This window comes from Rhipicephalus sanguineus, chromosome 7, assembly GCF_013339695.2.
Source record: "Rhipicephalus sanguineus isolate Rsan-2018 chromosome 7, BIME_Rsan_1.4, whole genome shotgun sequence".
NCBI lineage: Eukaryota > Metazoa > Arthropoda > Arachnida > Ixodida > Ixodidae > Rhipicephalus > Rhipicephalus sanguineus.
In genome coordinates, this window is record NC_051182.1 from 126,062,526 (window position 1) to 126,073,968 (window position 11,443).

The 11,443-nt window shown below is 45.2% G+C and overlaps 1 protein-coding gene across 4 annotated transcripts in view; it reads left to right on the forward strand.

Moving 5' to 3' along the window:
- The window catches only part of LOC119399843 (WD repeat domain phosphoinositide-interacting protein 2), a 28,752-nt gene extending 18,223 nt beyond the window's left edge, over positions 1-10,529 (forward strand). For 2 of the 4 annotated variants that reach the window (XM_037666704.2, XM_049417865.1), the window contains 2 exons: positions 4,521-4,648; positions 9,676-10,529. In XM_037666704.2, the coding sequence (XP_037522632.1) occupies positions 4,521-4,618 (98 nt within the window). In that variant the 3' untranslated portion in view covers positions 4,619-4,648; positions 9,676-10,529. The remainder of the gene's footprint in view (positions 1-4,520; positions 4,649-9,675) is intronic. The other 2 variants (XM_049417866.1, XM_049417867.1) reach the window with 1 other exon arrangement.
- Positions 10,530-11,443: the final 914 nt, after the last annotated feature.

The window sequence follows — 11,443 nt, forward strand, 5'->3', positions numbered from 1 at the left end:
GTTGCTTCGCTTCTCGGGCACCTTTCCTTTTTTTCGTACATCACTGCTTCGCCAGCCTTGCTTTTCATTCTCATAGACATTTCTGTTCATTATCTTCATTTTTCGTTGCCTAGTTTTCTTTATACAAGCTCTATTACTTGTAAGGATTCCCTTCGTGTACTCTCCTGGCTTCCCTGTGCATTACGTTTGGAAGTACGCTTTGTCTACTACACTCGGCACAGGTACTGGTGTCAAATGCATCTCTGAACAAGCGGAAGGTTAAATACTAAAGCGAGAGTTTGATGAAGTTAGGTGGAAGTGTACAATGAATAATTCTAAAGGGACTCATGTCAAACGTGAGACTCCTCGTAGGTCACACCTCATATAGCAGACAAAAAAGTTTTGTAGGCTTGTTATATTTTCAGCCAGCCAAGTTTTGCATGCAAAGTAGGCAACAGAGCATTTTTGCGAGGTCTCGAACTGTAGCTGTTTGCGAAACTGGAAGGTTCATACTGCTGTCAAGTTACCAAAAGTGAGTTTCCTTCATTTTAATACGATAACGTTGAAGAGCTCGTTTCGCAGAAATTCCGGCGTCAATGTTGGTGTCGTTGGTTGTCAGCGAAGAATAGAGAAAGATGCAAATAAAATAAAGATAAAAAAACTTCGGTTTGAGTGAGAATCGAACCCAGGTCGTCTGCGTGGAAAGCAGGTGTCCTACCACACAGGCACGCTCTTTCTTAAAACTGCTTCAGAAAACTTGCATAGGCATTGTAGGATAGTTTGAAACGGGCAATGTTACACGTGTAAGCACAGTCGTTCGTTTCCTTACGGTACGGTTGAGGCATGCACCAAGAACCGAAGCTAGGCTAACAATTGAGAAGGCGATGCACACGGGGCGCGATTATGCTATCGCGTTCTACTCTTGAAGGCGAAGCACGAGCATCCTCAAGTTTTTCATTCAGATGTCCCTCAAAGTGTTGTCGATTCTAAGACTGCTCGAGTCCGACTGTGGAGTCTAATTGAGCTGTGCAATTTACTAGTCCATCACAATCACATGCGGGATGTGTTAGCCATTAGTAGCATGATGCTGCGTGTCAAGACTGCAGGTCAAAATTGTAGAATCGCACCTCCCACTTTGCACGTTCCAAGATGTCTTGCGCTGTCATTAGACTTCTTTTGCACGTTTGAAGAAAAAAAACTTTGGCACCACCTTTCTTCTGTCAGTTTTGCCTGCAGTTGTTTCGACATAGGGTCCAGTCTGGGTAAGAAAATAGTTGCAGTACAGTGTAGCAACACTGGTAGATCTTAGATCACGTAGGAGGGTTAATTTGACAAGAGTGCCACACAATTTTTGCATTGTCATTCCTCTGCATAGGGGCAGTACTCTTGAGAGGATTGTAAATTATGCACTGGTACACACTTTGCGGGTTTCGGAAGAGCGCTGTGTCGAGCACGGGTGTTGTGACAGAAGAGTGTAATGTCACAACTGGGCATGCTCTGGGCTCTCGGGAACTTAGCCGAGTTTCGGCAGAACATTCTCATACGTGCACAGAACCTGCGTATGGAAATGCACGTGCACTGTTTTTATTGCAGGAGAGTTAGTTATGGAATAGGTTTTCAGCGCTTTCAGTTTGCACTCTTTCGGGAGTTTTTTTGTAGGAGGTGCAACCTGCACACTTTGCACCTTTTGGGGAGTTTATTTATATGTGTAATTTGTGCACTTGGTTTACACCCTTTGGAGAGTTTTTTTTGTTCCACAGCAGTAATCATCTGGTATGCTTGCGTTTCCTTATTTGAAGGCTATGTGCTCGCCACATTACCTTTGAGAATGCTGTGTCAGGCTGATGGTTCACGTGCCATTCTTGACCCTGGAAGTATGTGGCGCTCGGCATTTAAGCAAGGAAAGGCCTGCAACATAGATGACTGTTATTGTTGTGCAGCACAAAGACATCCCAAATATGGCTTTCTTGGAGTGTAAGCAGTTTGCACCCTTTGGGGACTGTACTGCACCATGTGTGCCACCAAGGCATGTACTGCATTCACTTGTGTAATTCTTAATTATGACTTCAGTACAGGTAAACATCGCGAGCATTAGTTCTGGACTGCACTTAGGTGGTCTAGATGGCATTGTTTAATTCACCAAAACTACGTGAAGTTACGTTTGCTTTTGGTTGCACATAGATGGTCTGGATGGCATAATAAAGTCATCATTTGCAAAACGTCAGTTTTAGGTTGCTCATAGATGGTCTGCATGGCATCTTGCGAAGCTGCCTTTCATAAGACCATGTAATATGTTTTCCTCAGCCTTCGTAATGAAGCCAATATATATGTGAGGCGAGTGTGGAAAAGCTAGACTGCCTATAAACTGGGTAATACACCATAAATAAAATTCCCGAAAGGCTAACTTATTATGCAGATTAACATAATATGCTGCTCTGCACAAAATTTTAGAACAAGTGCACAATTTCTTGAACATATTAACTAGTTCTTCGCACTTTGATAGAATTCTGATCAAGTGCTGTGTTACAGCCATAGCTGCATTTGTGCGTAGGTCACATGCTCAACACTTTTGGCTTATGGCAGTCGCCGCTTGCTTCAAAGCCAAAGCTGTCCAAAATGAACAAAAACAAAAGCTTTGCACTTGAAGAGTTGCCTTTCAAGGAATCTTGGTTCTTATCAACTCCTTGAGTAAAAATACGATTAAAGATATGATAATTGTAGGAGACAGCATTTGCGTACTCCTTCAGTGTACATTCTCTTAGCTTGTTAGAGCAGCCAGAACAGCAAAGCAATATTTGTACTGCATTGCATGCGTCGTTAAAAAAAAAAAACTAAAATTCACGGGAAAATGGAGGCAGAATGATCAACACCAGTTGAACAAGGTACGTCTGTGGCCAGAGCTGACATTTCAACAGTTGAAGCATCGGTTCAAGCCCAGAACATCACTTGTCCGGCTGCTCTTTATCACTGCACACCTGTTTTGCAACTTTTTGCCTGCGCCAGTTGCCAGTGTGACAGTTGAGGACGGCGCAGTACTGCGTTGAGGGCCTGCCGTTTTAACAGCAAAGCTGTTCCTAGTCGACCCTTCACCATCCGGTGGTGCAACGTGGGCATGTCTTGCGCAGCAGCAGTGCTTGCAATGCTGCTGCGCATTGCAACGCAGCTGTGATAGTAATACGCGGTTTGGTTGAGTGGCCAGGTGGAATGGGCCACGGCCGCCTCGGAACGCTGCCGTAGTGTTCCGGCGCAGCCATGGGTGAGCATATCGTTGGCCCGTAGTTTAGCATGGAGCATCGAATGAAGGTCTATGATACAACACAGAAATACTTAGAAAAGACTTGGCAAAACATAGAAATACTCGGAAAAAAAGGCCTGATGAAGTGGGCCTTCAGCTTCGCTGTTTCAACAGGTTTCACGGAGCTGGCTGCATTTTTTTCTTTCACAAAATTCTTTTGTATGCACAAAATGCTTGCTTGCAAAGTTTTGTTGGCCTTTCCTCCTCTGCTTGCCCTCTTTGAGCTGCCTTTTCCCACCCAAAACCTGCCCTGCAATCTCCTCCCTCCCTCCCTCCCTCCCTCCCCTGCCGGGAAAAGTGGCCCTGTCCTCGTTAACAGCAGCACAGCAAGCTTGGCCCCAGGGTGACGGCAGAGATTCCGAGGCCTCAACTCCTCCGTGGAACCTTCTGCCTTCCCCAGGGGGCGACACCAGAGGGGGACCCCTTCTTCTCTGGCAGCGTCTTTGCGACGGCGGCGGCGGATGCGGCAGCGCCTAACACAGCAGCGCCACAAATTTGTGAAATTGTAAAGCGTGATGAAAAGAAAAAATTGCTAAAGCATGCAAGGCACCGAACAACTTGTCCCACTAGCTAAATTGCTAGGTTTCAGGGTTAGTGTTTCTATTCGGCACATAGGGTACAGGTTTTCTGCTTTTGTTCGGTAGATAAATTAAGGGTGTTTAGAGGGAGTCATTTCTTATTCACAATTTGGGGTGCAGGTTTCACACCTTTGTTCAAAAGGCAAATTAAGGGTGTCAGAGGCGGTTTGTCTGGTCGCAACTCTGCTTGCAAGGTTTCTGCCTTCACATATTGTTAGTGTTTTCTTTTTCTTATTCAACATGTAAGGTACGGTTTTGCGCTCTTGTTCAGCAGAGAAATTCCGGGTGTTAAAGGGGAGTTGTTTGGCCACCATTCAGTGTGCGGGATTGAGGAGTTAAAAGGGAGTTTATTTCAACTCGTTAAGTGTGTCTAGGGTTCTCACAGTAAGACGCAGTAAACAAGCATGTGGGTGGACATGTGTTGCAGCTTAATTCTTCTATCAAATTCTTTGAAATGCCTTTCGAGGACTTCAGCATGAATGCTTTTAAACTATGTAGTACGGACTAGTAAGTACACCCACAAACTCAAAGGGCATATCCTTGCTTAGAGGTGGGACGGTTGCTCGGAGCCTTGCAAGCACGTAGCGGACATGCAACTACCAAGTGGCAGTTGCAAGGCTTCTTGCGGTACCTGTGACTTTTTTCCTTTTTTTAAACACTGAGCACAGATGCTGCTGGAATGGTCTCTTTGTCGCCTCCGACCAACGCCGCGTTGCGCCTCACCGATGACTCGGAGTTTCCGCCAGTGTCACAGAAGTGCGATTGAGGCGCCCTCTGCTGCTACCCTTGCGCCAAGGTGCGTCCCACGCTGGCTCAGAGTTCAGTTCTTAGTAACGAAGGCATTCAGAAGCAAATCCTACCATAGTCTGCACTTTGTTTCCTTAAGAAACTGTGTCACGGTAACCATGACTCTTAAATCGCATGCACCTAAAAGGCACGCAGAGCAGAAGGTTGTGCTTGAAGTGAATACCGCAAGCCAGCGGGAGAACAATTAAACGACTGCTTGTACCTCCACATCGTGCAAGAATCGCAGCAATGTCACTGTAAACGCGTGGTGTAGTTTTCTAGTGGGCACATTGACTTGCTAGTGGTTTGATTTTGATTTGTACTCTGCAGTTGCAAAACTGCCAAGTATGAGCACTTTTCTAAAACTAACCTTTGCAGCTTTAGCAGGCATGTGCTCAGGAGATTTCGAAAGGCCACACTAATTTTGAAATTAAAGGGATACTGAACAAAAATCGTAAAAAATGACGACAGCATCAAGATTTTACTTGGCGCGACTGTTCTGATAAACAGTTTTATTTCACGTAGTTTTGAACAGGTGGCTCCATTTTTGGGGAGGTGGCAGCAGCCCGACACGGTTGCATGGTGTGAGGAGGGGGAGCGGTTGCGTGCACAACGGGGAAGCCTTTGCCCACTTTGCCTCGGACGCTTGTCATGCGTGCTCTGCTACGAATGGGCGCCCGCGTCCGCATCAAGTGCACGTTACTGCTGTTTGTCTCTTCGGTTTTTCGTTGGAAAAATAGTTGCTTCGTCATATAGCGCAGATATCGCGTGTGCAATCTCGATTCCCCCGCAAGTAACAATGCTTTGAGACGCAATCGTGCTTTCGCCTTTGCCATGAACAGGCGGACTTACAAGCTTGGAAGGCTTTTTCAGGATAGTTGCCGCAGCTGTTCTCCCAAATGCGAAGTGAAACTTCATTTCACGCATGCTGCCCTCGGTTTAGCTCGCGAGTGCGATCTCTTCTACGCCCGATCTCCGTGTTGTCTTGGGCAAGCTTCTCGTAACTGCATGCGTACACGCTAGGCCTAACGAGTGCTAGCTGCCATGTCTGTAGTGGCCGCGTACTATCGAAGTTGTGGTTCAGTGCCGAGTCAATGAAACATTTTGCAGTTGTTGCATTTAGAAGGGGTGACTTACATCTTCAACGAATACGCGGGCCTGTGTGTGCAACACTCTAGTGGTGGCTCGTGGGCGCCACAGTTTTCGACATGGCGCACGCACAGTATGTTACTGAGGTGACTTCCCGTTACGGCACATAAATTTTTTTCGCGTTTTGGGTACATAAAAAAACTCCTTTACGCTACTTTCTGTGTGAAATGAAGGTTATGCGTACTGATTTCAGCACCAAATCTTTCAGCTGGCCTGAAAATCTCGGCGGCGAAAATTTTGTTCAGTATCTCTTTAACAAGCTTTTTTGTTCTGCATACATTGTGTCCATAACGGCATTACATACACAAGAATGCCGCGTTTGGAATAGTGTGCGTGACCAGAAGTTCTGCACAAGCTACGCAAACATGCACTAATAAAATGTGTAACAATACAACCACCAAGGGTGTTTATTGAGATAGTCGTGTGACCGCAATCAAACTTTTATTTGTGTATCATTGCCATTACCAGACGCGAAGAAGCCAGCGAGAAGCTCCCATCTTTTCTCTACACACCATGCAAGCTTGTGCGAAAATCGGGAGTTTATTCTTTGAGGTGTGGTAGTTTTGGGAACGTTTGTAATTCACACTGCTGTAAACGTTAGTGCACAGACCAAGGAAATGTACACACACGTACTTTGTGCTACTTCCGATTTGTCATTCGTGGCCTCTTGACTACTCTACATAGAATTCGAAACTTGCGTGGCGTACCACCTACCTGGCTTGGTAAATGGTTTTGATGGGAAAAGACTTGAAATTAAGTCTTTGCAGTGAATCCAAAGGCAACATCTTGTCGGTTGGCTGTCTAACACGTTGATAATGTCACTAGCCATTTGATGGCGGCTACGAAAGTTCCATTCATGACACTTGCTCGTTACGGCAATCGCCGATCGTACGTTCCCGAACCCATTGTCGTTAGCGCAAACCCCTTGCATGCATGCAAAACCTGCCCAGCTTAAGGCATCCTGCATGTGAAGCTTTCATTCCTGCCTGTGACATTGAGCTTGCCATCTATTGCAGCTTATAACTGCAGCATGCTTGCATTAACATCTTCCATGTCTGTTGTGTCACTTCTGACTTTGTATATATTTAGCAGTGCATATAAGAGCTGTACTCTGGAGTAAATGATTTCTGGGATAGGTCATATGCATGGGCCCCAGTCTAGGAATGTGGCACATGCACTGTTGTGAATTCAAATGCTCCAGAAACAGAAACTAGTTAATCTAGAGGTGCCTTTAGGCACCTTGCTGGACAAGGTATACTGTGCGGAACTGTTTGAATAGGTGCGTGAGAGCATGTTGCGGTGAATACGCTTCACGTTGCAGATGCGTGCTAGATTTTGCAGGAGCAAATGTATTGCCGAAAGGAATACAGCTCCAGTGTCACTCATGTTTTTTGTTTCATTTCATGTAATGCAGCAATAACTGAAAAAAAAAGATTGTACGAATGATTTTCCTTTACCAAACGTGGGTCTTGCACAAAAATGTGTCATGATTACGACACAGCTCATAAACGATGTCTCAGTGCAATAGAGATAATTGTCCCTTCATTTGTTTGAACCTTCTGGTTAACTCTCGTCAGCCAGCTGTTTTGACGCGTAAGTCTACGCAACTTTTATGCACCTTTTTTAGCCTTGCATTTTGTTGCGACCCTGATCGTTCACGGCTATGGATTCGCTGTTTGTCGACCGTGGTGACAAACAGGAAATGGAGTGTGATAAGCTGATAGACTGCATTGTTCGCTAGTTTCCCATAACAACTAACCAGTGTTAAAAGTTCATTTAGTTGCTCCTGGAGAAATGGCTTATCGCAGCGCATCTACTCCGCCCAAAAGTCTTATCTCCATTTCAGTTTTGGGCAATACATTGCCAGCTGAAAAACACAAGGCCATTAACAGGTTCAAACAATGGCGCATTTTCTGTTTGAATCACATGTTGCATGTTAAACTGTACATTGTACCTCCGCAGCAAGCTATCAAAAATACAAGCACATTCAGTGCAATCGAGAATCTTAATTTCTCATATCACACTTGTCATAAGCTCTTCTGGTAAATGTTAAACATTGACCAAACGAAGTGTGTTTGATATGGCTAATGCGCGGCAATTTCATTCTTGCTTATCTCGGCAGTCAGCCCTGTACGACTTCTGCAGGTTCTTCTCTGGTTCTCGTTTTAGCACACAAATAGAAAAAAAATTCCTTACACAGTCAGCGCAACCGCAGCAACCTTGCTGCGCACCATTGTCCGTGAGAGCTTGCAGAGCGTGGGCAGTCCCGCGCTCTGCAAGCTCAGCGAAGCGTTAGTGAATATCAGCGAAGCGTTATCTACCACTGACACTGGGCTCTTTCAGGTGTTTCTTACAGTGGTGTCTGGCGGTTAAATGAACCATTTGTTTATTAGACCAGCTGTTGTCAAACTTCGGAAAAGCGCATTAAGATGTCAACATTGCAATGTCGGATGTCAGCCAATTTTCACTGTCAGCAATTCGCACAGCTCACAATGTCATGTGGGAGTGCACAGCAACGCTCCTCCAGTGTTTCTGGTGCGTGTTGACGCAACGAAATAATGACGTCGGCATGGTGCACCTTGTTTACCAAGGGCTGCCTGTGCACACTGGTGCAGTTTATTTGAGAATACACTCGTACCATCGCGAATTGTTGAGGTTAGTTAACACTAGTGCAGTTTGTAGAGGATGAATATCTGTACCAGAGTGCGGTGGTGCAAATAGACTGTTACTGTATATCCATGACAAACAACTCGCGAAAGCATACCATTGTCAGTTGTTGAGTATGATGCACACTTATGGTGTGTGTTAGTGACAAGACTCCAGCAAAAGTTAAACTGGCACACACTGGTGCAGTTTATTGAATGCAATCACACTCACCAGGTCGTACTGGTGCAAGTTCCTCAGGTTGCCACACACGGGTGCATATCCAGAATGAGCAGTCGCACCAGGGGCACAAACAATTTGCACCAGTGCAAATTGTTTATGTTGGTGCGCACAGGTGCAGTTTATCCAGGATGTTTATGTTGGTGCACACAGGTGCAGTTTATCCAGGATGAACTCTCGCCAGGGTGCACCTGTGAAAATTTTTGGATGCCTAGCACTTTCTTGCTAACTCGCCTGGCTGAAACTTCAGTTCATTCCAACTCAAACTAATCCAACGATGGGTATGCTACCTGCACATTTTTAATTCCATCATTCTGTTAAATTCAACTATGGCAGCATCTTGAGCCATCCAGCAAAATTGTAGCGGCTGTGCAAGCCAGTCGGAACTGACAAAACTAGGTGTATTCCTTAAAGCGGCAGAATTTGACAACGTCCAGAACACGACCCCAAGTTGGCATACTTAAAGCTTTGTGTCAATTGCCCACTTTTTTTCTTTTGTGTCGATTTTGTTTGTATGGAATAGCTTTCCTTGTTGCTCGGGACAAAGCTTTTTCAAATCATCCAACATAGTGCTGCTGTAGTTCTCAAACATTTTGTCAGTGCCTTGAAAGTCCCGAAAACTTCCTTTTTTTCTTTACTTCTGTTGCTGTTTGAGTGCATCAAAACATTCTTATTGATATGCATGTATACCCAGTGGCAATTTTACGACGTGAACTCCACATGACTGTGCTGATAAATTGGAACGCTTCTAATTACATTGGCATCTGTGTAGGTCCGAAGTACTACAAGCTAGTATTTTCAATCAGATACTATGCTCCCACGCTTAGTGAGAATTCAACTTCTTTTTTACAAATCTCCTGTCCCATAAACTTTTGTTGCCGAGTGCACATACAGTATTTACACCTTGTTAGGCTTAGTGACATTCGTCGGTTTTGACTTCAGTATCTACTTATCACTGACTGTTCCTGTGGCTTTTCTTTTTGTCCTCGAACCCCCACAACACAGATTCATCCACTGACAAGTGAAGGGCAACAGAAGTGAAAGAAGATGCGGCGATGGTCACCGGCGGCACCAGTGGTACCGACTCGGCCACATGGCGGCACGGTGCTTGGCTCAGCCCACGGCTCGTGCACCATTGCTTTCATCGTCTCAGATTCCGTATGGAAGACGCATGCGCAAGTTGGGGTGGGGGCCCTCGGCACTTTTCGGTGGATGCATCACCTACTCCATTGAAGAGATTTCTGTAGTCCTTTCGTAAGAGGCTCGTCAGAACTTGCCGACTTCCGCAACATGAAGAGGGCGTCGTCTGCTGGAAGCCAGCTGCAGACGACGGGCGTTCCGAGCGACGGCGGAAGGACGAAACATTTTTTGTTATTTCGAGTATTCTTGTGTTGTTCTTGCTCCAGCTGACAGGGATCAAGTTTTGCTGGACTTTTTGTTGTTGTTCGGTATGAAGCGAGCGTGTGGTGTACACCTGCGTGAGTGTGCGTGCGTGCGTGTGTGAAAGCTCGAGAGGACTTGGACGCAATGTTTGAGACAGTGTGTCTGTAGCACCTTTTAGCCTTCGTGTGCAAAATGTGCGTGAAACCACGAAGCGGAGTCAAAAACGACAAAACAAAAAGTGAAGCTGCACCAGGACTTCATACCTGTGGTTAGGTTCGCATGTATGTAATGTGTGTTTTATGTGCAAGTACAGAGTTTTTTTGAGATTTACACTCCTCAGCGCTGCTTTTGCTCGATTCGGAAGCTTGTACATACGATGGGCCGGCACGTCTTTTTGTATCTTGTTAAGCCTGTAAGTACATCTTCGGTCAGTGTTGGCAGACGAAAAAAACAATAAAACTGTCGAAAATTTGTAACTCTTGCTGTTCTTTGTTTTTGTCTGGGTTGCTGTGGCGGACCAGTGCAACAAGCAGTTGTTGAAACATGAGCCACCCGGCAATTCCACTTGCCTGAAAGGACTAGCAAGATTCAAGGCACCCTAACAAAGTCCCAACTGCAAATTTATGGTATCTGTAGGGAATCATCCAGGAAGCATTAACTTCAAGAACTTTTATTGCATTAGCAATGTGACCATCCAAATGTGGCATTGTGCGAAGTGGTGTAGCTTGCTGCCAAAAATGGTCCTAGTTTTGGCAAAAATGCTATTGAAGTTGAATCTACAATAGTGCCAACGTGCAAGTGCCATTGGAATGAAGGAAAGGTTTGTCAATTTCAATTCTTAAGTGCTCTTTAGCCAGGTCTCAATCGAAAAGCATGCGGGTGTGTGCACAACAGCTTGAGATCATAGCAAATTCTGGGTACAAAGAAAGGCCACTATTATTGCCTAAAAAAAAGCTGTGCAGTGCAGTCGCTGCAAGAACTTACTCTAACCATACAGTCTGACAATTGACTGTGAAGTTGCTGCAACAAGTATCCCAGCCAAAAATGTTTACTAAATGGTGATTGATGATGGTTAATCGTGGCTAATGCTGCCCAGTGAGTGATGGTAAAGGATTGGTAATGCCGGCTAGTGTTGGCTAAAAGATTGCTAGTGTTTCAATCCACATGTACAGAGTCGTACACATTTAAGGTGAACACCTCATTACTATTCGAGACCTTGTAGTGCTTATTGACATCATGACTAGGCGTCATATAACGGACATTTCCCTCGTGTCGTAGAATAACCGCTCTAGTTTTACTGGCTTAAATATTAGGAGTTCACCTTAGGTGTGGTCAACCCTGGACATTTAATGACGAGAGAAAGAGACGAGGAAGGCAGGGAGGTTAACCA